Raw genomic sequence first — 25,232 nt, forward strand, 5'->3', positions numbered from 1 at the left:
CACAGACCATTAGCTCCCTTGGCTGCCCTTGTCTGATGATTTTAGTGGTACATTCTTTAGCCCCAGTAATTTTCTCAGCCTCTACACTGGCTGGGTTCCCTTTGCACGTCTGGTTAGCTCTGTTTTCTGCTTTGCTCTCTTCTGCCTGTCAGCTGAATATTAATGGGGGAAGTCAGCAACTAATTGAATTTCAGATCTCTTGTGGGTCTTCCACTGGATCTTTTTTGCACCTCTCAATTCCTTGTATCTCTTGACATCCTGTGAAGTTTTTGCAGTAGCTGTTCCAGTTTTCATTGCATTCTCCTTTTTCCTTCATAGCATTCATCTCACACTCAGCAGACAACCATAATTCTTAATTTACCAAGATGACACAGGTTATGGAGCAGGGTTCCGTCAGTGCCCACCCTCTGTTTCAGGAAGACGTGTCACTCTTTGCAAAGGCAAACTCCTCTTTATCTGATTACTCTTCTCCCAACTCTTAAATGTAGCTCCTGCCAAGTTCTATTTTAGAGCTTTTCTCTGTTGGAGCAGCAGCCACTTTTTTTGAGGCCCATTTAAACCTCTCTCCAGTCTGTTTAGGGGACTTAAGTAGTTCTTTGTTGAGCATGCACCCCACATGGTGCCCACTGCCAGACACTGGGGATGCAGAGACAAAGAGCTCCCACTCACCCACCACAGCTACACAGACTGTAGAGGAAGCATTAGGTTAAAGAACATTGTATCTTTTCCTGAAGTTTTCAGAAGTGCACGGTCTTGAGACTTGAGACTGCAAGGGAAAGGGTATTTACTTATAATTCAGGTATACTTTGCTAAAATATACATTCATATTAAAATATACTTTTGTTTTTCTATAGATGTACAAGTTCTTTTTAAGGGCTTCATAGTATTCCATGTGTGTATACTTCACCAGGTCTCTTATCAATGTACAGTACAAACAGTACTACCACGAACGTCCCTGCACTCGTATCTTTGTTTACAACTGCAAGTGTTTCTGCAGTATGAATTCTTAGAAGTGTTACTGTTGAGTCAAGGACGTATGCGTGTTTTGCCAAACTACCCTCCGAGATAGCTGAATCTGGTACATTTTAAAGCAGGAAGCGGTAGAAGACGCTCGGCGGTTCTGGCCTCCGAGCAGCAGGTGGCGCTGTGCGTCGTCTGCGGAAGCCGCGGAGGCCTCGCTGACTGACTTCCGGTGTTGGCGGTGGCGCCGCGCAGTCATCGCGGAGCTGACGCGGAGGCTGGTGGGCGCTGGGAGCGATGCCGTACGCCAACCAGCCTACCGTGCGGATCACGGAGCTCACTGACGAGAATGTCAAGTTCATCATCGAGAACACCGACCTGGCGTAAGGCTGCCGAGGAAAGAGGCTGGCGGCTCTGGGGCGCCGGGAGGCCCAAGCCGGGGCCCCGGGGGCAGGGGGCGGGGGTGTAGTGGGGTGGGGTGGGGGCGATGTCCTTCCAGAGCTGCCCCCCTGCACCAGGGCTTTAGCTTTGGGAGCCTGCGGCGCGGGCCCAGCCTGTCGAGGCTGCAGCGCACGCCCCTTGGCTTTTCATCTTTCAGGGTGGCCAATTCGATTCGGAGGGTCTTCATCGCTGAGGTGCCCATAATAGGTAAGCGATTCTCTTTCCTCGTTCCCGGGCCCACGGGTTCCTGCCCCGCTCTCCACCCACACTCCTTGGGGCTCCTTCCAGTCCTTGGTTCGGGCTGAGGGTGGTAGTGCTGAGAAAAGTGCATTGCTGGAGACTTGACCATACCCTGTGCCCTTGGCTCAGTGGCCGACTCCCTGGCGCCCACGGGCCACTTAGGTCCATCCTTGTCCTGTGTGTGCATTGCTGAGAAGCATGGGTTTAGCAGTGTGCAGACTTGGGTTCAAATACTGTTTTCACTACTATTGTTACAAAAGTTTTTTAAATGTTTTCAACTTTTGTTTTGGAGTCGGGGTACATTGGTGCAGGTTTGTTGCCTGGGTATAGTGCGTGATGCTGAGGTTTGGGGTATAAATGATCCTTTCACCCAGGTAGTGAGCATAGTACCCAATAGGTAGTTTTTCACCCCTAGCCCCACTGCCTCCCTCCCAGCTCTAGTAGTCACCAGTGTGTTTATTGTCATCTTTATGCCCATGCGTACCCAGTTTTAGCTCCCATGCGGTGTTTGGTTTTCTGTTTCTGTGTTAATTCTCTTAGGATAATGGCTTCCAGGCCGGGCTCAGGCCTGTAATCCCAGCACTTTGGGAGGCCAAGACTGAGGAACACCTGAGGCCAGGAGTTTGAGACCAGCCTGGCCAACATGGGGAAACCCCGCCTCTACTAAAAATACAAAAATTAGCCGGGTGTGGTGGCTCCCACCTGTAATCCCAGCTACTGGGGAGCCTGAGGCAGAATTGATTGAACCCAGAAGGTGGAGGTTGCAGTGAGCCGAGATCATGCCTCTGCACTCTAGCCTGGGCAATAGAGTGAGACTCCTTCTCAAACAAAAGAAAATAAAAAAGAGGATAGTGGCTTCCAGCCACATCCATGTTGCTGCAGAGGACATGATTTCGTTCATTCTTATGGCTGCATCACTTACTATTTTTGTGAAACTTGGGCAAGTTATTAAACTTCTGTGTGCTGCAGTTTCCTCTTCTGTAACATTCGGCCACTAATGATCCTTATCAGGGTAATGTTAAGGATTAAGTGAGGTAATCCATATAAGTGCTTTGTGTTTAGTGAGTGCTCAGTGCTGGTAGTTGGCTTTTTTATTAATCTATTCCTTCAACAGCATTTATGGAACATGTAAGTGGCAGGCATGGTGGTAAGCTCTGGGAATGCAAAGCTGTAGAGAACAGGGTTTTTGCCCTCATGGAGTCCACAGTGAGGTTGCAGGGGAGAGACGAATCCACAGACAACCCTAAAGCAAGGTAGACTTTGGTCAGTAGTTCAGGAGAAGCATAGCTATGGTGCAGTTGGCTGTTAGAGGAGGGAAGATCAATTTCTGTTCTGGTTCCAGCCACTCTGCTCCAGGTGCTTAATGCATTGATTATACTTGTATGAAATACTTCAAGCATTTCTGAGAGTCAGCTCAGAGAGTTTGGGTTAGGCAAAATAAATATAAGTCATAGCTGTGTTATCAAATATTTAGACTTTTAAGGAGATAAGCAGGCCAAATGATCAGGCGAGAGAACATGGTAATTTATCCACTACCACCACCCCACCACCCCCCCACAGTCACTTCAATTCAGTTTGGAGTGCTGGACCTCCCCCTGCCTAAGCACTTCATGCCTCTGGACCTCAGTTTCATCAGGAGTCAGGTGAGGGAGTTGTACTTAGTGATGCAGCCCTGCCATTCTGAGTCTAAATGCCTCTTTCCCGACACATTCAGTTCTACAAATAATATTGAGCACCCATGCTAGGAATACAAAGACATCCCAGGACCTGCGTGAAGGAATTTCTGAAGCTTGAGGTATAGTCATAACATACACAAATATGACACAAGGCACACTATGACAAGTGTCTTCAAGGAAGTCTGAACAGAGTTTTGTGAGAGAAGAGTTGAAAGGGAGGGAGTGTCACACCTGTAGCATAGAGGGCAGGCAAGGCTTAGTTTTCAGGAGGCACAGAGGATCTTAACCTGTACAGCAAGGAGGGGAAGGGTGTGCTGGAGGGAAGGGCCGGGGGATTAAAGAGGCAGAAAAGCTTGGGTCAGGGTTCTCTCAGTTGGCTTGGGCTGGGGAAGCAATGGGAAGCATAGCAGGACAGAGCAGGTGGAGGTCCTCTTCCGACCGCTGTTCCTAGTGTCTGTGTCCCTCATTCGGCAGTTAGGCTCCAGTGCCATTTGATTCCTGGATTTAGTTGGTTCCATGCAAATGTTTATGAATGAATAAATGTGTGTTTAAGTCAAGCATGTGTGATCGATAATACAGTCTTTACCCTCCTGCCAGCTCATTGCTGCTAGGGATTGGGTTCTATATTTAGTATACTTTGCGCATTAAAAGAATTCAGTAAACATTTGTTGGCTGAGTGTTTAAAAAGTGCTAAGTTGGGCAGTCCAGTCATTATATCCTAAAATGAGGTATGGCCCATAAGTCTGTGTTACTTCTGTGAGGTTTTCCCTGACTTTGAAGTGCTCAAATAGTTCATGTTCTTGGATTTAGTGGTGGCACAGGTAGCAGATTTAAGTGCTTCTCATGGAAATACTCAGCTCAAATAAACATGTTTCCACTCCTATGATATTCTATAAGTCAGTGTTTTCTGTGAAGCAGGGAGCCCCCTGCATTAAATTCACCTGGGCAGGGAGGTGAGGTGTGGTGTGTGTGGGTCTTATTAAAATGCAAGTTCCTGCGCCCCACTCTAATGCTGTGGAATCAGCCCAGCGATCTGCAGTTTAGTGTCAGGTGATTCCTAAATCTTGAGAACCACTGCATTAAGTCTGTAGGTAAATTTGATGGCTAAACTCCACGTCTGCTTCTTTCATTTTTTAGCCATTGACTGGGTTCAGATTGATGCCAATTCCTCAGTCCTTCATGATGAATTCATCGCTCACAGGCTTGGTGAGTACTCCTTTTATTAGAAGGTTAAAGGGAGGGTATTGTGCCTAGTGTCAGGAGGGAGCCTCCTTCCAGCCTCACCCCCAGAAGGCTTCTGGGTTCTCATTTTGGCTTGGCTGTTTGGTTTTCTTTAAAGTGCTTTTCTGTTTTTTACAGGATTAATTCCCCTCATTAGTGATGACATTGTGGACAAGCTGCAGTACTCTCGGGTATGTTGTGTGATTGGGTGGAATGTGAAGTTTGGTGGGGAGGCTTTGGTTCTCAAAGGGATTTTTCCTGACATTTGGCATCCAGCTTGAATAGTATTGTAGTTCTGGAACAACAATGTGGAGATGTTGTCTAGAGCCTGGACAGGCCTTGGTCCTTGGTTCTGATGGGGCTTCAGATTGATTAGCACCTAGAACATCAGGGAGTGTTGTTAGGCAGCTCCACCACAATGCCCATTTATACTTAGAGTGGAGGTTCTTCTTTCCAAAGCATCTCTTCCCAGTAGCAGGGGCCTTAGGATGCTACAAGAGTCAACAGAAGGTTGGGGTAGGCAAGGAGCAGAGGGAATGGGAGCTGTCTCACAAGAGCAGCTGCTGGGGGACTAGTCCTGGTGTCTGCAGATTCATGCCGTCCCCTCCTTCGCAGGTGATGCTGCTTAAACATGGCCACACTCTTAGTGTCTCACCCCCTTCCTCCTGGTCATGTTTGCTCCCTGATGGCATGCTAACAGGCCTTCAGAGTTTGGAGAGAGTGGGATAGGAGTAGGTTACCTTCATCCTTTCACTAGGCTGCATTACACAGCAGCTTAAGGCTACTCCCTCTTAATGGCTTTGGGTGATCCAGAATCAGTCCATTTTCTAATATTCTCAAGGGCCATGTCATTTTTGTGATGGCTAATTTGATATATCTTTTAAATATGTGTGTATTTTTAAAAAAGAAATATTCAGCTGGGTGCGGTGGCTCACGCCTGTAATACCAGCACTGTGGGAGGCCGAGGCGGGTTTATCACGAGGTCAGGAGATCAAGACCATCCTGGCTAACACGGTGAAACCCTGTCTCTACTAAAAATTCAAAATATTAGCCGAGCATGGTCCCGTTCCCAAGTAGTCCCAGCTACTTGGGAGGCTGAGGCAGGAGAATGGCATGAACCCGGGAGGTGGAGCTTGCAGTGAGCTGAGATTGCGCCACTGCACTCCAGTCTGGGCGACAAAGCGAGACTCCGTCTCAAAAAAAAAAAAAAAAAAAGAAAAAAGAAAAAAAAGAAATATTCAAGCACAGAAAAGCATGGAGCTAGTGTAATAAATACTCATGCTTCCACCTAATACTACATTGTCACATTTTAACATTTTGCCCTATTTGTTTCAGATCTCCAGATTTTTGTTTTTTAATAAATGAAACATAGATATTGGTGGGGACAGTTGTACAACCAATTAAGAGCAATTTGGCAATATCTTACATAAAGATACGCATGAGCAGTTCCTGTCATTAAAATTTTTTCTAGTATTTATTGCACAAAGATGGCATGGTCTCTCTCTCTCTGGCTTTTTCTGAAAATCTGTAGAAAAGTTGAAAAACTAAAATAATACCCTTTTACTTTTCACCTATAGTTACCAATTAATATTTTACATTTGCTTTATTTTTCATATCATGTTGTTATTTTTGCTGAACTGTGTGAAAGCTGCAGACATCCTAACACTTCCAAGTACTTCAGCATGCATTTCGTAATAAGAATAGTTTCCTACATAACCACACTTTTATTGTGCCTAAGAAAGTTAGCATTAATCTGAAATATCAATATTCAGATTTTCCTAGTTTTTCCCCAAATATCCTTTATTGTTTTTCTGTTTGTTTGTGGGTCAGTCTTGATCCAGTGAAGATTCATTTGGTCCTCATAGCACTTTAGTCTCTTTTCATCTCAAACACTCCTCTCCTTTCAGTACATTTTTTTTAGGTTAAATACCTTTTCATATTTTTATCTTCCATTACATTTTGATTCTCCCATTTCATATTTCTTTATTTTTCTATTTTTTCAGACAGGTCTCGCTCTGTCACCCAGGCTGGAGTGCAGTGGCATGATCTTGGCTCACTGCGACCTCAGCCTCTGGGCTCAAATGATTCTCCTGCTTCAGCCTCCCAAGTGGCTGGGACTACAGGTGCTGTGCAGCACCACACCCAAAAAATACAGTTTTCTTGTACTTTTTGTAGAGACAGGGTCTTGCCATATTGCCCAGGCTGGTCTCGAACTCTTGGGCTCAAGCGATCCTCCCACCTCAGCCTCCCGAAGTGCTGGGATTACAGGCATGAGCCACTGTGCCCAGCCCCATTTCATATTTCTAAAAGTGGTTCTGTCTCAAGGGTCTGGGTTGCCTTCCTACCTCACCTGTGTGTGACTGCAGACGACCCAGTGGGACCTCTAGCTGCTGCTTCTTCCTCATCATGCAAACATCAAAAGAGTGTTGGGTTTTCCTCACTGGTGTGAGGGAGAGAACAGCTTGCTTGATTGCATCCTAGTAACTGTTTTCTTGCCTGAAGTGAAACTGCAATTAATAGTCCCTAACATGGGAATGAGTCAGTTGTTTTAAGAATGGCAAAATGTTAATAATTATGGAAGGTGGTTGATGGTTATGGGATGGCAGTTTCTTACATGCTTCTCTATTTGTGTATATGTATGAAATTTTCCATAATAGAAAGGATTTTTTAGAAAAGGTGAGTAGTCTAGAACTTGAAAGGCACTTTCTCCTGTTCCTTGGTGGTTTTATTTTAAATGATGGTTACATTCCCAAGCTGGTCCTCTTAGTTCTTGGGAAGCTGAACTATAGAGTGTGAAAGCATCCTCCTCTGCCTCATAGCCTTGGTTCTCTGAGGAAGAGTAGTTCAAGGGCCAGAGGGAGATGTTAGCAGTGTGTCCCCAGAGGTGGCCTGGCAGCTGGTGGGAGTGGGAAGGAAATGTGGGTGCCAGTGTATGTATAAGTTGTCTCTAAACTTGGGCAGTCCATGAGAATGGTATACCAGATTGTCACAGTCCACAAGAACCTGGATACTGATGAACCCCTTTTTACAAGTGAAGAAACTTAAGGAACTGGGCATTAGATGCAGGAAGCCAAGACAAGGAGCCAAGGCAGGAGTTGCCATCTCCCTGTTAACTCATTCCTGCTTCCATTCCTGTCTTAGGACTGCACATGTGAGGAGTTCTGCCCCGAGTGCTCGGTGGAGTTCACCCTCGACGTGCGGTGCAATGAAGACCAGACGCGACATGTCACATCTCGAGACCTCATCTCCAACAGCCCCCGGGTCATTCCGGTCAGTGCGGGAGAGCATCCTCTTTTCCCTGGGATCTTTTCTCTTCTCTTGCTGGCTCCAAGTGACCCAGACTGGGGTTGATCCTTAGAAAATGTTGGCTTTCCCTGTTACCCTCTGCCTTAATCTGATCCCTAGAAGTGCTAATTCTGGATTCTTCTTGGGCATCGTTAGCATCATTGGTGCTGCGCACCCTCTGTCACCCAGGGACTCTTTTAAAGGCCATGGAATTGTTTTGCCTGAGGCTATCACCACACCCTGAAGTGGGGGTTGGAGTCCTGGGGGCATCTGTGCCACCACCTCGTCAGGTGTTCGTTCCCTGGTTGACAGATTGCAGTCTAGAGGTGCTGGGATATGGATGCCAGAGGAGGTGACTGGGGAGGTGAGCAGCTAATGAATGCCTGGTGGACTCCCTACAGGTGACGTCCCGGAACCGAGATAATGACCCCAATGACTACGTGGAGCAGGATGGTAAGTCTTCCTGACCTGTCACCGTGTGGGCCAGCGGGAAGGAGGGACCAGACACAGCCTCTCGTGCTGCCTGGTCTCCTCGAAGATTGGCTTTAGACCATTTTTCCAGATGTGTGTGGTCTTGCATTGGCACTCCAAGTCAGAATTTGGAGAACCATGTCTCTCCTGGCCCTTGACTGACTTGTGCCTCTCCCTGCAGACATCCTCATCGTCAAGTTGAGAAAGGGCCAGGAGCTGAGACTTCGAGCCTATGCCAAAAAGGGCTTTGGCAAGGAGCATGCCAAGTGGAACCCTACTGCAGGGGTGGCTTTTGAATACGATCCAGACAATGCCCTGAGGCACACAGTGTACCCCAAGCCCGAGGAATGGTATGTTCCCCTTAGGAGTGATGGCAGGCATTTGGGGTGGGTGTGGCATAGAAATGGGTGTTGTTGACTGAGATGTGGCAGGCTCTCTAGGAACTTGGGTGCCCCAAAAGGAGCAGTGGCAACCTTGTGCTGACCTGTGTTTGACCTCAGGCCAAAGAGCGAGTACTCAGAGCTGGATGAGGATGAGTCGCAGGCTCCCTATGACCCCAACGGCAAGCCAGAAAGGTAAGAGCCTGGTCGGACATGGGAAGGTGAAGTGTGTAGGAAGGGATGGTTTTGGTTCAGGCCGTGAGTTAGGCAGTCCCTCTCCCCCACCTTGCAGTTCTCATAAGCTGAGGAGGGGCTGCTGACTGCTAAACTAGACCTGTGGTATATGCACATCCCAGGGGCAGGTCGTCAGCCCCCTTTTGGTCACTATGACAAAGAGGACCCTCCAGTTATCCAGGTGGTTCCTATTCTGATTTTCAGCCCCCAAAGAAGAGATTCTTCAGGTCAACACTAGGGGCAGAGATTTGGACCCAAGTTCCACAGGGTGACTGTGAAAGGTCTGTCACTGGTCACTGCTCACTTGGTTTTCCACTCTCTCCTCAGGGGGCATGCATACATACAGAACTTTAGGATTTTCACAGGTACTTTATGAGGTAGTTGTAGCCTCCTTGAGATTGTGCAAAGTGTGTTGAAACTACCCTGTGTAAGAGGTTTTAGATGAAAGGAAGTTAGCCCTGGCCCAAGGTCAAGTTCCATGTGGGAACAGAGCCAAGACCCAGAAGGAGGAAGGGTTGTCCATGGCCAGAGCTCGGGTCGGCCAGCCTGCTTCGCAGTGCGCTCACTGGACTCTTGCCTCCTAGGTTTTATTACAACGTGGAGTCCTGTGGCTCTCTGCGTCCTGAAACCATTGTCCTGTCAGCCCTCTCTGGATTGAAGAAGAAACTGAGTGATTTACAAACTCAATTAAGCCACGAGATCCAGAGTGATGTGCTAACCATAAATTAACTGCAGCTTCCCTGCTTCAGCAAAAACGGAGATTCAGGCCAGCAGCTGGATATGAGGGTCTCTCTTCAGACTCTTCTAGTTTCTGAGAATCTAGTCTACTGTTGGTTGAGCTTCTTGGCAGGACATCAGTACCAGCTAGAAGCGGGTCATAGACAGATTACCAGGGATGCAGTGGTGTTTAGGCAGGATAGGTCTTTACTGGCCCTGACTGCTGTTAATAATTGGCAGCAGTGCTCCCCAGATCCCAGAAGGTCCCTGCTGGACTGTTTCCAGCGCACCTGTAGGGAACCAACTAGACTTCTCTCCTGGTTAGTCCAGCTCTTTACTCCAAACGCTTTCTGTCCAAAATGAGTCATTTTCAGTTGTACCTTAGATGTCTGGTGTTAGGATCAAGTGCCATAGCCTTTATTCAAGGGGCCTATAAACCCTTCCAGTCCTTGCCCCAGGGCTGGCCTGCTAGCACTTCAAATTCCCAGGTGTCCCTAATTTGAGAAGTAAACTTTTGGAATAGCATTAGACCCTGGCTGTCCCCTCCCCACCAAATAAACATGATATTTCATTCTGTGTCCAGCAGTTATGAACCCCTTCACCTCCAATGGCCTGATCATTTAGTTTGGTGGTGGTGGGGGTGGGGGTGGAAGCAGCCGCAGGAGCAAGGGCCCCTCCCACATACACAGGAGGAGTATTTCATTTCTCCTTAATGAAGGCTCTGGCCCTAACCCCTCAGCACTGTCTCCAGATAGGAACATGCACAAAGCAGTTAATTAGGCAGCCTGGAGAAAACCAGAGATCCAGTACAGAAAGGAAAGGATATTTATTGATTAACAGAAGTTGTCTTTTTAAAAGTGTTTATTTTTGGCAATAAAGAGCACAACATAATCTCCTTCATGCGTCATCGTGCCACTTAGCTGAGCCAGCCAGCTCTGCCTCCCTCCCCAAAGACCTTTGGACCCCAGTTCCCCTCTACAGGCTAGCTCATCCCTCTGGGTGGTCATTCCCCCCGGGTCACGTTGAGAGCGAGGCTGACTGCCCCACCTCCCTAGCTCAAGGGCTCCTTTGGGAGGGGCCGCGTGCTTTATCATCCTCCTGCCACAACTCAAATAGTGGTTATTTACAAGAAAGTCTGTTCCCACAAATCAGGACCCTAAAGTATTAAAAAACAAAACCCAAAAAACAACAAAAAACCCCACACAACCAAAGGTTTGACGTGAATAGAAAGATAGCCCTTCTGCATGGTAGTCAGCAAATACCAGCACTAGAAAATCAATTGCTGTAATTGCGTTACAGCAGGGAGCCTCAGCACCATGTGGGGAGGAGGAAATGGGAAGGTCTTGGCTTCAGAGTGCTTTTGGCTGGCCAGAGGGTGGCCAAACAGGGCCAAGGGGCTCCCTCTGCTTGGGCCTTGTCCACCCCTGGTCAGTGAGAGGCAGGCAGCAGGGGTGCTCCCCACGGTAGTCCTGCTGCGGCCTTCCCTCCTGGCCTGGCCCTGGGGCAGGAACAAGCTCCAGCCTTCCTCCACATGGCTGAGGTAATCAGCACCCGTACCCCGAGGGCATCTTCCCAGCCTACAAAGCAGGAAGGAGCCTGTGCAGAAGTTACATTTTAAAACCAGATTTTCACCTGAGGCGTCAACCAGATGTCACCTCTGCTTAAAACTCCAACTGCAAGGCTGGCAAGCAGCACAGTGGAAGCGCAGATCCTTCCTGTGTCACTCCAGGCCCAGAGGAACTGAGAAGCCACCTGCTGTTCCGGCCCTTGGGCTGTTTGGGAAAAGCCAGCAGTCAGAGTGCCAGCCTCAAGCTCTGATTATCCCCCTCCTCTGGCCCTGGTAGTTCCAGCAAGTCCTGGCAGCAGGAGGGCTGTGCCATGGAGGATGGACACGACTGCCCTCATACTCAAAAACAGCCTTGACCGTGGCCTGGTCATGGGATTAAAAAATGTGTGTGTATTGGTGGGGAAGGATGGGATGAGGGTGAGGGGATCTCATTGATACAGAGTATGTCATAAGCCATATATATTAAAATCATTAACAGTATATAGTCCCACGGTAGCTCCAACCCCTCACACATGCTCAGGTGGTGTGGCCAGCCCTTTGCCTCAGTCCAGCCTCATCCTTGGGGGCAAGGAGGGGGCAGCTTGCTCCCTTTCTCCAGGCTTTTGGCCGACAGCCCCCTGAGGCTGTCCACAGTACACTGCAGCCAGCCCCGCAGCAGGCAGCCCCCAGCAGTCATCGGTGCTCGCCAGCACTGTGGTCACTGGGATGGGGTCTTGGCCTCGCTGCTGTCCCCCTGGCTGGGCTTTGGCTTTAGCAGGATGAATCTGTTGAGGAGGTCTGTTTCCGAGCTGGCCTGGGCTGCCCCGTACCCCTCACCTGTGGGCACAGAAGCAGGCTCAGAACTCAGAGCTAGGTCAAAAGACCCCTGCCCAATAGGCCTCATCCTCCACAGAGCCTCCTGGCAGGTGGGTGTGGGGCATGGAAGCGACTCACCAGCATAGCTGGAGGCTTCGGCGATGTTCTGGGAACCCGTGATGTGGTGCCAGTAGGCACTGCGCGGTAGCATGGTCGTGGGTGTGCAGGGATACGAGTAATGTTCTGTGCCTTTGTTCAGCAGCTGTGGGGCAAAGGAAGGGGTCACTCCATTAGTGGCTTACAGTATCCCTGAGCAGTCACCCCAAGACCCTACCTGCCTCCACTGTGTACCCCAGGCACTTGGCCCTGCCTGCCCACCTGCCACCCCCTGCCCCCATACCCTGGACTGATGCCCACTGCCTCACCCTCACGTTCTTCTCCATTTCCAGCAGGACCCGCTTGTGCTGCTCTGCGATGGCCAGGGTGGCACTGTGGACGCGCTGGTAAATCTGCTCCCCCTCTTGTGTCTGGAAGGTATAGAGTCCTTCCCCAGCATCACACATCCTGGGCACACAGAGGGCAAGATGGTGGGGACCCACCACAGACATGCATGTGATTAGTTAGGCTCTCCTGCAACTGCAAGCTGTGGCTGCATTCCAGGCCGGGAGGACAGGCAGGGCTGTGGTCTGGGGGTCCGACCACACGGTGCAAATGTGCTGAGCATATTCTATACCAGCTGGTGCTTGAAATGCATTATAAGAATTAACCCATTCAGTTTTCTCTACCACCTCCCTCTGGTCTTTGTACCATTAATGGTTTCCTCATCGTAATGCATTTTCCCAAACCATTTTATAGATGAGGAAACTCAGGCATACAGAAGCTAAGTAACTCAACTAAGGTTCTGCAGAGGATTATATGGAATTTCAGTCTAGGCAGACTGACTCCAGAGTTCAAGCGAGGGGATACCCAGTCTTCACTATAATTCTAGGAGGTTAGGTACTTTATTATCCCCAAAACCCAGACTCAGATCCACAGTCACAGAAGTAGTAAGTGCCTGAACCCGCATTTGACTTAAGCCAAAGTCGTATATGACTTTTGGTAAATAGCTTCACTTGACCTGCATGCTGTGGGCAAGTTACTCCTCTGAGCCTCCATCTCATTTCTTCGTCTGTAAAATGGCAACATTACATTCCCCCTTGGGATTGCTAAGCCAATAAGTAAACCAAACTCCTAGCACAGTGCCCAACACAGAGTGAGTGGCAGCCACCATCACACCATGGTGGGACAGGGCTGGGAGGCGAGAGGGTCCTACCGGCCAGCCTCGAAGGTAAAGCGTGTGGCATCCCGGCCATAGCGTCGCAGTGAGCAGAGGGGCCACGAGACGAGCTTCACACGGGGGTTGTGGATGTCCCAGAGGTAGATGTTCTCGTGGGTGATCTGCAGCTTGCACTCGCCATACACGTCCAGGTTGGGGCAGGGCAGCAGGAAGACATTGAAACGATCTGGAGTGGGGGAGGGTGGACAGGTGGGCCCAGAGTTGCCCCAGATGGGGACTTCCTCCCTCCCTTCCTCTCCTCTTCCTCCTCCCCCTCCCCACCCCCAGGGCCAGGGCCCGGCCTCACCTGTCTGTTCACACTGCACCCCTGGGGCCAGGAGGTCAGGTTCTCCCAGACTGATGTCGTTGAGGCGGGACCCCAGACACTCCACAGATAGTGTCTTGTACCACTCCTCTGCCTCCAGCTCTGAAGAAAATGCTACTTCATCATGCGGCTCCAGAGCCCGGTAGCCCACCCCATCTGCCCAGCCTGACTTATGCCACCATGCACAGCAGGGAGGGTAAGGACAGTGGGTTCTGCCTGCCTGTCCTGCTTCAACCCTGAGGGCCTGCTCCCTGAAAGCACCCCCAACCCCACACACACCACACCACCATCTCCACCCAGGGTTAGCCCTGCTCTGCCCGCTCCTAGCTGGATCTCTGACCACAACCACCCCAGGGGAGGCAGATGGAGGCGCCTCACCTGAGTCGCAGGTGAAGGTACGTGCCGAGTCGTCAGTGAATATGATGGCCACCGCCTGCCGCTTGGTCTCCTTGGGGAGCCGCGTGACACACTTGACGTTGCTGATCTCGGTCACCTGGGACAGCATCCACAAGGGACTTAGCTGGGCCAGTGCATCTCTCTCTCTCTCTCTCTCTCCCCACCCTCCCTCTCTCTCTCTCCCTCTCTCCCCCCTTCTCCCCTCTTTCCCTCTCTCCCCCTTTCTCCCCTCTCTCCCTCTCTCTCCCTCTCTCTCTCCATCCCCCACAGCCCTGCCACTTGGGGGAGCTAGGGCCCAGGCCTCCTAACCTTGGGGCAGCCCCGGAGGCACACTGACTTCTCATCTGGATACTTCTCCAGCCGCTGGGGCCCCTTGCTGGAGGATTTCCGGAACACCAGCCAGCACCTCCGGTAGATCTGTGGAGCGAGATGACAGGGCTCAGGCCTCCCTGGACCACTCCCACCCCACCAGCACGGCCCTGCAGCCACCCCTGCCTGCCACAGGGGGCGGTGCCACACAGCCTTCCCTGGAGCCCCAGCCTGGGGACACCGGGGGTGGGAGTCACCAGCAGTGTCACCTCCCTGGGAGAGAAGCCTCCTCCCCAAATTGAAAAGTCATTGACTTCTTGGCTGGCTCCAAAACGCTGTTCCACAAAAGGTGCTCTCCTGACCTACCATGTACTGTGTGCACCGCTGAGTTTAGTATGAGTAGCCAACGTTCCTGAGTGCTTCCTGCTCACACCTGTTATTAGCACTGTGCACAGTCTCAGGGCCACTCGTGAGATCAGTTCTGTTATCATCCCCATTTTATAGATGGGGAAAGGGAGGCATCAAAACACTAAGGAATGGTGATGCTGGTATTTGCAGCAGGCTGTCTAGATCCAGGGCAGACCCTCACAGCCCACTGCAGATCTGGCCAGGGCTCGGGCAGTGCCAGCCACAACAGAGGGGTCTCCTGGGGATAGGGATTAGACCCTTGCCCCCTGCCCACCTGTACATCCCCGTGCCCCTAGTTCTCTGAGTCAGGTGAGGGTCTTTACGTAGGTAACCCCCACTCTTGTCTCCTGGGGCTTTCACTCACCCTCTCTTTTCATTCTCTTACCAGCCCTGAAGTGTAAGGGGCCCTGTTCCAGCTGGGAACCAAAAGCTGTTTGAGGTAAAGGGGCGGAGCTAGGAATCTGAGGCTCCTCCCACCGCATGGTGCCTTCCCTCCTGGTCCTGGCCACTGCTGAGGCCCCTGTACCTTAAACCACCTACATTCTCTGTAGCTTCAGGGACTCCCCCAAGGGAGTGGGGAGGGGAGGGGAGAGACCACTCTGGGATTGAAGGGACAGACCGGCCTATCATTCATGGGGGGTGGAGAGGGGGTTGGCCCCAGCCACCAGCCAGAGCTGCCCTTGCATGACCCCTCCCTCCTGCCTAGGCTTTTTTCTGCCCAAAGTCTGTGGCTGGGGTTTACCTACTCCTTCCAGCGGGCACTCCAAAAGCCGGACAGAGCCTGTTCCCCAGGCATCTCTGGTGTACCTCTTACTGGAAACAGTAGGGAGACTGAGTGGTGGCTGAGAGCACAGCAGAGGAGGCCAGGGGACCTCTGGGCCCCACCCCCTCCTCAGCCCTACTGTGCCATGCATACACTAGGTCCTTGGCAGGCAGGGTCCCAGAGTGCAGTGGCCCTAGGCAGCTCCCATTTCAAGATACCACTCAGAGCCAGGCCATTTCTGGCTCCTATCTGGGACCCTAGGAGGCATATCTGCTCCTGCACCCCTGACCCTGGCTTGGCCCCTGTTCTACCCACCTAAACCACAGCAGCCCTCAGCTCTCAGCTGCAGCGCTCCTTTAAGACAGACACTGAATTTTATCCACCGAATCCTCACTCATATCCTGGTAGCCTCATTAACAGCCATGCTAAACAAGTGAATGACCACATGAAGGAACCGTGAATAAACAGATGGATGAATGGATGGATGCTGCCGACCCAGATACACCCTGCCAGGGTGGGCTCCATGCAGCCCGCAGCATCAGAGGCAGAAGGCCTGGGGGCCTGAGCATGTCGGTTGCCTGGTTACAGGATACACATTCACAGCCCCAGGGAGCCACGCGCTCAAGAGCCCTCCTTCCCACTTGGCACAGGGCTTTGATCAGTGCTTGAGAAACACTCTGCCACAGCTCTGCCACGGGAGAAAGGCCCTGGCAGGTAGGAGAGCCGGCTCCTGATCTCTTTCAGCCCCTCCCCCACTCACCTCTGTGGGCTGAGATGAGAATGGCTGCTGGGGAGGGACCGCAGCCTCTCACACCAGGGAAAGTGAGGCTCCTGGCTTGAGGGAAGAGAATTCCCTGCATGGATTGGGCCTGGCTACACCCCACCTCCCCATCCGGACTGTGCCCACCTGTCAGCCGCTCAGTCTCCCTCTGGAACAGGTTTGATACTGAGCCCAAGTGGCTGCCCTCGTGGCTGGTGCCTTCCTGGCACGCTCTGCCCTGGGCAAGGCCTCAGCCCAGCTGGCCCCTGGGGACCTGCTAAGTCTGGGGCCATAGGAATGAGGGGTGACGTTAGAAGCGAAGCCTCTGCTTCCTTGGCCTCCCTACCTCAGCCTCAGCTTCTCTCTTTGTTCTGTGTTCCAAGTCAGTGGGCTGATCCCCCTTTCAGAGGAAGAGCAAAGTAGCCGATGGCTGCCAGGGCCCAGTCTCAACTAGGTTGAGCCCCAGGGCAGGGAGGCACAGGAGGGGAAGTGGGGCCAGAACCACCTTCTCCAAGGCCAGCCCTGCTCTGTCTGGTACCCAGGTAGGGAAGCCGGGTGGCAGATCCCTCTCCCATTCCGCATGCCCCGCACCCCACTCAGGCTGAGCCAGGGATCCTTGAGCAGCCTGAGCCGACCCGCCCCCTTCAAGGCAATGGGAGAGAGAAAGGAGAGAGGGACAGGAGTCCTGGGTCAAACACAAGACTTGGGTGACCTCAGTCAGCAGGGCTGTCCTTCCTACAGGGGAAGGGGCAACTGCCAGACCTGTCTTTGGCAGGGGGGCCTGCCAGAGGAATAGAGGCAGCTCTCAGACAGCCTTGCCGAGATCATGAAGTTGATCCCCTCTGCTCCTGTCTTCGGGGGGTCTTCACCAGTTGGGGGTCTACAGGGGGTAGGACAGGATGCATGCCCAGTAAGACCTCTTCTCTGTAGCCCCTCCAAGCCCCCAGTTCAGGGCCAAGCACCAAGCAAGCACAGAGTCACCCGCCAACAACTTGGAGGGAAGCAGCCTGTCCCAGAGCACTGGACCATTCTGCCCAAAGTTCTCATTTGGAAACCACATAAATATCAGCTTCAGTGCCTCACACCACCCCATCTCCCCCAGCCAACCACTCCCCTTTCCAAACACTTCTTTAACATTAAACTCGACAACCAAAAATTTACTAAATATCTGCTCACGGAAAGCAGTCAGAAGCAAGGGGAGAGGATGACCTAAAAGAAAAGAGGCCAGGAGAGGTGAGGGGAGGCCGGGGGTGGGGGGCAAATGGAAGGGAGAGGAAGCCAGGGGAAGTGAGACACTGCTTCTCAGCTCAGACACAGCCCGGCCTTGCCAGCCGCTCCTGCTGCTGCTGTGGTGACAACTTCAACAATAGCAGGGGAGCCGCCTGCCCATTGGTGGCCACCATTGCTGCCACCACCACCACCGCTGGCCCAGCTGTTGGGATGCCAGCCAGCTCTCTGGGGCGGGGGCTGCAGCAGGCAGAACCCAGCCCAGGCACATGCCAGGCAGCACGCTGGCGAGGAGCCCGAGACCACAGATGCACGATGCCCGGCAGCCGGAGGGCAGCCGCGTGCCCCACACGCCATGCCTCCAAGCCTGGGACCGAGTCCTCGGGCCCCCATCCCTTGGCAGGGCCCCTCCGCAGCTCAGGGTCACTCACCCCGAGCTTCCTGCTCTTCATCTTCACGTAGCCTTGCTTGACGATGTCACTGAAATTGGTCGCCATGGTTTTCCCACCTTTTAGGGGCGCGGGGCCTGGCAGAGGCGAGGGGAAGGATGCCCAGGTGCCTGGGTCTCCGGCTCCTCCAATCACCTGTTCCAGACACTCTGTCGGGGCTGCCGCGAGGGGCTGCTCCTCACCTCACCCGCCTCAGCATTGTTCTAGCAGCTCCTTCGCCCCGCGCCTGCTGGAAATAAAAATGACAGGGAGATTAGAGACAGTGACATCTTTCTCTTCCTCTCGCTGTCTCGCTCTCTTTTTTCCTTCCTCTTCCCACACTCCTCCTCCCTCCCTCCTCCCTCCCTCCTTCCTCCCGCCCTTCTTCCTTCCCTTCCCTCCCCACCCCAGGACGACAGAACCATTCAGGAAAACCGAGGTGGAGGCAGCAGTGAGGAAAATGGTCCAGCCCAGTCCCCTCCCTCACGGCTGGGGCTGGCAGTTAACCCCTTCCTGGGAGGACTGGCTCCGGCTCCTACTGTGGAGGTGGGGACTCAGGAAGGGAAGTGGCAGGGAGCTGCTGTCCCTCAGCATTTTGGGATCGTGGCCCCATCAACTGTGATAACTCTGGTGCAAATTTAGGGCAACTTGCCAAGAGCAAAAGCCCCTTCCTGGGTACAAGAGCTCCCAGGGGTAGCAGGGAAGCGCTTCCCAGAGATGGAGGAGGAGGGTCCCAGGAGATGACCCCTGGGTGTCTGAGTGAACCCTATGCTCTGCAATGTTAAAGACAATTTGCCTGTTCAGCTCAGCAGCCCCCACAGACCCCTCTGCCCTCCTGCCCCACCTGGTCCTCTACCTGTTTCTCTCCAGCCCCAGGCTAAGAATCACTACCTTGAGCTCATGCAGGGCCTGTTCCCAGAGCTCACGCAGGGCCTGTTCCGCACGCAGCTCTGGGTGCTGCTTCCTGGGTGGGAGGGCAGAGTCCAGTGGGGCGGGCCCCCAGATAAGCCTGAGGAATGTGCTGGGCCTGCTGGAGGAAGCCACTGTGGGAGCAGACGCCTTGCCCTGGCCCTGGGGTTGGGAATGCTGGCCAGTCTGTGAGGGTGGGGCCCGGGCCCCAACAGGCCACTGGGTCTGGCCAAGCCAAGCAGGGCCTCCGTATCCTGAGCATGGGCAGGAGTTAATTATAGGAGAACCAGCTAGGGCCTGGGGCAACAAGACATGCAGGAGACCATGTGGGACACCAAGGGGAGGTAAATATGGAGCAGGAAATGGGGGTACCAGCAGAGCCACCCCAAATCAGGCAGATCTACAGACAATAAAGACTCAGACTCAGAGGGAGACCCAGTGATGACCCAGTCTAACCCCTTCATTTTATAGGTGGAGAAAGAAAAGTTGCCCAGAGAGGGTAAGCTACAGGACTAAGGTCACACAGCAGGCCTGGGGCACAGCCAGGGATGAAGGAGAAGGTCCAGGGTGGTGATGGAGACCAGTCTGTGGGGGGAACATCCTGCTGCCATCTCTGGCTGCCTGCCACCACCTAAGCCTTCCCTGCCATCCAGCCTCGGGGGCAGGGTTATGCCAGCAATGTGGCCCCTGTGTCTTCAGGATCACCGGGTGGGAACGGAGCAGCATTTCTGGGGTCAGCTGGGTATCTGTGCTGCCAGAATGGGGCCCTGGGACAGGCATGCTGCTGGTTGTGCCAGCAGCTTGGCATTAATTAATGTCCTGGAGGCCTGTCTGTTGAGTGCCTAACAAGGAACAGATGGGACTACCCCAGTGGGCACACGCAAACAAGGGAGGGGCAGAGAGGGTAATGCGCCCCTATCCCACTTGCACCCTGATAGCCCCTCAATTCCACTCCTGCCCATTCACTGCCTCTATCCCAGCTCCCTGGGGTCCAAGACCCTCCCACAGTTAGGCGGTCTACTTTCCTCCTATAAGGTCTGGTCTGGGGTCCCCTCACTGGCAATTGATCCCCAACAGCTCTGCCACACCTGGGCTCTGGCAGCCAGAGATGGGTCAATTTTCTCAGCTCTGTCTTCACCGCCTGCCTCTGGGGCTGCCTTCTCCCGAGAGCAAGGACCAGCTCAGGAGTTCCCCTCCAAGATGATTAGCAGGCTGACCAATGGCTGTGGGTCCACAGTGTGGAAGCCCCCAGTCAGAACACGCCTACAGGAAGCCACTGGACCCCCAAGTTCATCCAACATAGCCCAGACATAGCACAGCCCGGAGTGTGAATCCAGCTGGCTGTGTGGTCCTGGGCAAGCTGCTTAAGACCCTGCGCCTCAATTTCCCCATTGGAAAAAAATGAGAATAAATCTACCTACTTTAAATGAGGAAATGAATCCATGAGGCACCTGCTTGCCCACTTGGGACACAGAGCTTCTACCCTTTTTCTTTTTCTTTTCTTTTTTTTTTTTTTTTTTTGAGACGGAGTCTCCCTGTGTCGCCCAGGCTGGAGTGCAGTGCAGTGGTGTGATCTCGGCTCACTGCAACCTCCGCCTCCTGGGTTCACGCCATTCTCTTGCCTCAGCTTCCTGAGTAGCTGGGACTACAGGCTCCCACCACCACGCCCGGCTAATTTTCTGTATTGTTAGTAGAGACGGGGTTTCACGGTGTTAGCCAGGATGGTCTCGATCTCCTGACCTCATGATCCGCCCGCCTCGGCCTCCCAAAGTGCTGGGATTACAGGCGTGAGCCACCGTGCCCGGCCTTATTTTTCTTCTTTTGAGACAGGGTCCTGCTCTGTCACCCAGGCTGGAGTGCAGGGGTGCCATCACGGCTTATTGCAGCCTCAACCACCCAGGCTCAAGTGATCCACCCACCTCAGCCTCCTGAATAGCTGGGACCGCAGGTACATACCACCATGCCCAGCTAATTTTTAAAAACTTGTTTGTAGAGATGGGGTTTTTGTTTGTTTTTTTGTTTGTGTGTGTGTGTGTGTTTTGTTTTTTTGAGATGGAGTCTCGCTCTGTTGCCCAGGCTGGAGTGCAGTGGCCAGATCTCGGCTCACTGCAAGCTCCGCCTCCCGGGTTCACACCATTCTCCTCCCTCAGTCTCCCGAGTAGCTGGGACTACAGGCGCCGGCCACCATACCCAGCTAATTGTTTTATATTTTTAGTAGAGATGGGATTTCACCGTGTTAGCCAGGATGGTCTCGATCTCCTGACCTTGTGATCCACCCGCTTCGGCCTCCCAAAGTGCTGGGATTACAGGCGTGAGCCACTGCGCCCGGCCCCTAGAGATGGGTTTTCACCATGTTGCCCAGGCTGGTCTTGAACTCCTGGGGTCAAGTGATCCACAAGACTTGGCCTCCCTAAGTGCTGAGATTACAGGTGTGAGCAACTGCGCCTGGCCAGAGCTTCTGCCTTGAAAACTCCAAGGGCTGTGTGTGTGTATATATATATATAGTTTTCTTCAAGAGTTGCTGCCCAGACAGGGTGGTGAAACCACCAGAAGCCAGCCTGCTCCTTCCCAGTGTTGCCCCACCAGGGACTGTGGCCCCAAGCTCTCAGGAGTGCTCCTGCTGCGTCTGTCCTTAGGCCCCACCCTGTCCCATACCCCAGGTCCCCAGCGGGAAGAGTGACCTTCACAGGGAAGGCTGGGTGCCAAAGTCCTGCCAGCTCACTCCGGCCCTGAGTCACAGGGACCCCTGGCCACACTTAGTCCCTAATGATGTTTGCAAGAGCAAGACCTAACCTAGGACCCAAAATGGTGTGGCAAAGAGGGGTTGGGAAGGGGAGGAGGGAAAGGTCAGGGCCAATAGGTGGATCCACAAATTTGACAGGCAGTGGGGTCAAGTGGTGAGGGGCCCCAGAACCAACCCACCATCCTCCAGAAGGAATGCACTGTGTTAAGCAAGCAAGGCGGCCCCCAAGCTGAGCCTGTGAAGGTCCAATAGGACAGCAAGAAGTGGAAGGCAGGCCGGGCACAGTGGCTCACACCTGTAATCCCAACACTTTGGGAGGCCAAAGCCCTGGCAATACAGAGAGACCCCGTCTCTACAAAAAATGAAAAAATAAGCTGGGCATGTGGCATGTGCCTGTAGTCACAGCTACTGGGGAGGCTGAGGTGGGAGGATCACTTGAGCTCAGGAATTCCAGGTAGCAGTGAGCTATGATCAAGCCATTGCACTCCAGCCTGGGTGATACAGTGAGACTCTGTTTCTAAAAAATTTCAAAAAAATCAATTAAAAAAATATAAAAAGTGGAGGGCAGCTGAGGCTAGGCAGGCCAGGAATTGGGTTGAAGTAGCCCCTGCCCTGTTTGTCCCTCAGGCCCTTGTCCCCATCACTCCTGAGCCACCACCTGCCTCACAGGCCTGCAGCAGGAAGAATGCTTGCTACTTTGAGAGGACCTGAGGTCTTGGGTCCTTCCCCAACACTGTGAGCTCCAAGCTCCCACCTAAGCAGGGTGTCCAGCAGCCCCTCTCAGGGTTCCAGTGAGGGAGGAGGGGAGCAAGGGTCCCCCGCATCCCGCCTCCCAGCCTGGTACCAACACTGCTGCTTACCCAGGGACAGTACCTGCCTGGTGCCAGTCCACCACAGGCTTCCGTGAAGGGAGAGCCAGCTCCAAAATGCTCCTCTCCCCAGGAAGGGCAGGTGTCCTGGGGTGGCGGGGAGCAGGGAGACTCCCAGGCCCCTCACTGCCCACCTGTCCCACGGGGCAGCCATGCTGAGCACTGGCACCTGGATTCTGCCTGGAGGCTTTGGCTCCAGAACAAACGCTACTCGCTGAGGCTGGCAACCAATGACTGAGCGGGCGGCTGCCTGGCTGGGCCTCCCCACCCCTGACAGATCGGATCTTATCAGGGCTGCAGGAACAGCCCTACCTGGACACCATCTCAGTGTCCTCTGGCTGTCTCCACCTGACGACGAAGATCGGATCTGTGGGATTCTCTCCAGCACCAGGGCCATTTCCCATCACCTGCTGCTCTGCCCCCACCCCACCCACCCCTAGATTGTTATCAGAGGCCGGCTGGGAGTGCTCCCAACAGATCCCCATAGGGGCCACCAGCCGAAACATGGTGAGTCCCATCAAGGTGGATGGCAAAGACAGACCAAATACCCACCTAGGCAGACAGGGACGGCAGGAGGAGGGGACATGTGAATAGCCATGGTCCCCCAGACCCTTAAGCCGGGAGAGTAACGCTGTGGCCCTGTACCACTCTGGTTCTCCTGGGTCCCCTGCCCACCCCTCAACATGTCAAACCCCCTCCCTCGAGGGACCACTGCACTAGCTGTTTCCCACCTACAACATTGTTCCCTCACATGCTCAGGGTTCATTCCACTGCTTCATGCACCTCTTCCAGGAGGCCTTCCCTGACTACTCTCACCAAAGGACCCCCGCTAGTCAGCCTCTCTCACAACATCAGGTGCGGCTGTCTTCATCGCACACCACCATGGGATTTTCTTGTTCTTACATCTGTCCATTTGTTTCTGGCCACAGAAAGACATCTGGAATGTCAGCTCCCTGGTGGCTTGGCCTCGTCTGTCTAGTTAACAGCTCTATCCCAGCTCCCAGAATGGTGCCCGGTGGGGAGGAGATGCTCAATATTTGGGGGCTGAACGCGTAATTCTCTCCAGGACTTGTCCTCCTCCCCATCCTTTCTTCCACCACCACCAGCCTCCATCTGGCTGGACCTGGCTCAGCTTCCAGAGGTGCGTGAGCCACAGTGGGCTCCCAGCTCCTGGGTCTCAGCGCTGACTGGCATGGCCAGCAGGCTGTTGTTACTGGAGAACCAGCTGCGCCCAAGACCCACAGTTTGGTTCAGCACTGCCTCAGGGAAGAGCGTGCTGCTGACACGGAGGCCAGGCCTAGCTGGGCGGCCCCACCTTGGCCAGGGTTGTGGGGTGAGGTCATGCCCAGCCCTGCTGCCCTGCCTAGGAGGGAAGTGCTGGGAGTAACCAGTACCAGCACAGCAAGGCAAGCAACTGGGGAGAGGAGGCACAGCTCCTGGGATCAGAGTTGGGGGCGGGGGCAGGAAGAGCCTGTACCAGCGCCACATCCCTCTGAAAGGGTCCAGGAAAGAACCTGCCCTAAGCAAGCCCACCCCACACTGCCCAAGTGGAGTCTCCTAGAGATACTGCCAGGCCCCTCGCTGCCCTGGCCATCAGACCCCTCCAACCCACACCCTCCATCCAAGCGGAAGCGCCCCAGCAACTGACGTGTCCCCATGGCTTGGGGCAGGCAGGCTGCACAGAGCCCCTGCTCTGCCACATCACCCAGGTGCCCAGCCTCGGCTCATGCCCCTTTTCAGTAATAGAAAGCATGTAACTGGATCTAGGGCCTTGCGGGCCATGGGGGAGAAGGTGGACAGGACCTTGGGGGCCAATGGAGAAAGGTTCAAGGACAGGAGGCAGCCGGCCATGAGTTTGGGCTGTGGGGAGAAACCCCATAGGCAGGAGGGGGTCGGCAGTGGGGGCCAGCTGGGGTACAGAAAATCATCTCTTGGAATTTGGAGGAGTTGAGAGAACAGGAGGCCCCGGGGAGGAGCAGGAAGGCAGAGAGAAGGTTGGGAGCTGCCAGGGGCTGGGTTATGCCCCTTCCGGCTGGCAGGCCCGGGAGCCCAGGGCATGGGTTGCTCGGATGAGGTTTGTGTGGGTGCGGGTGAGGTCAGCTCGCGACCTGGGCTCCCCCGGAGAGGAAAGCTGCGGGTGGAGAGAGCGCAGGGAGTTTCAGGGCCCAGGCACTGGCTTTTGGGGGGCGGGTCTCTAAGCCCCCCACCCGAGAGTAGGAAGGTCCCATGGGACGGAGCGTCCTCAGGTTCGGGAAGTGACTGAGGGTCCTCAGGGGTGGGAGTCGCCGAGACTCTCGCAGGCTCTGGGCGGCCTATGTCCCCCTCCCTGCCTCACGCCCCCCAATTTACCTGGGCGCCGAGGCCCGGGCCAGGAGCGCCTGCTCAGCGGCGCCGCCGAGCAGGCTCATGCCCGCGTCACGGCGCGGCTGGCGGGGGCGGCAGGGCGGCGGCGGCGCCGGGCTCCAGGCGGGGACGACGAGGGAGGCGCGGCCGCTGGGCTCCAGATTGGGATCCGGCTGGGGCTGCGGCTGGGACTCCGCTCCGCTCCCTACTCCGCCTGGTCTCGCCGCTGCGCCCCGCCCCCTGCCCCGCCCTGGCGGCCGGCCCCCGCCGTATTCCTTCGATCCGCGGGACACGCGATTCTGCCCTGGCGCCCTGGCACCCCGGCACCCGCTTCAGGTCGCCCCCGGTACCCCCGGCTCATTCCCACCGCCCCTCCCTGGGCCCCAAAGCCCACATCGCCTCTCAGCCCCTGAAAGCTGAACTCCACATCAGCTCCCAGCACCCACATCT

At 53.9% G+C, this 25,232-nt stretch overlaps 2 protein-coding genes across 12 annotated transcripts; one reads left to right on the forward strand and one right to left on the reverse strand.

Moving 5' to 3' along the window:
* Window positions 1-1,114: 1,114 nt before the first annotated feature.
* On the forward strand, window positions 1,115-10,520 carry POLR2C (RNA polymerase II subunit C). Its single transcript, XM_002826465.4, has 9 exons — window positions 1,115-1,343; window positions 1,559-1,608; window positions 4,455-4,523; window positions 4,677-4,729; window positions 7,680-7,808; window positions 8,225-8,276; window positions 8,476-8,644; window positions 8,795-8,869; window positions 9,493-10,520. The coding sequence occupies exons 1-9, from the start codon at window positions 1,258-1,260 to the stop codon at window positions 9,635-9,637; spliced, it is 828 nt and encodes a 275-aa protein (XP_002826511.1). The 5' UTR covers window positions 1,115-1,257; the 3' UTR covers window positions 9,638-10,520.
* DOK4 (docking protein 4) lies at window positions 10,469-25,022 on the reverse strand. 11 transcript variants are annotated; one of them, XM_024233044.3, is made up of 9 exons: window positions 24,789-25,022; window positions 17,922-18,168; window positions 14,333-14,440; window positions 14,006-14,120; window positions 13,610-13,729; window positions 13,300-13,489; window positions 12,413-12,551; window positions 12,126-12,249; window positions 10,469-12,008 (listed from the first exon to the last, which is right to left on the reverse strand). In XM_024233044.3, the coding sequence occupies exons 2-9, from the start codon at window positions 17,985-17,987 to the stop codon at window positions 11,890-11,892; spliced, it is 981 nt and encodes a 326-aa protein (XP_024088812.1). In that variant the 5' UTR covers window positions 17,988-18,168; window positions 24,789-25,022; the 3' UTR covers window positions 10,469-11,889.
* Between the last annotated feature and the right edge of the window lie 210 nt (window positions 25,023-25,232).

The sequence above is a fragment of the Pongo abelii genome, chromosome 18 (genome assembly GCF_028885655.2).
Source record: "Pongo abelii isolate AG06213 chromosome 18, NHGRI_mPonAbe1-v2.0_pri, whole genome shotgun sequence".
NCBI lineage: Eukaryota > Metazoa > Chordata > Mammalia > Primates > Hominidae > Pongo > Pongo abelii.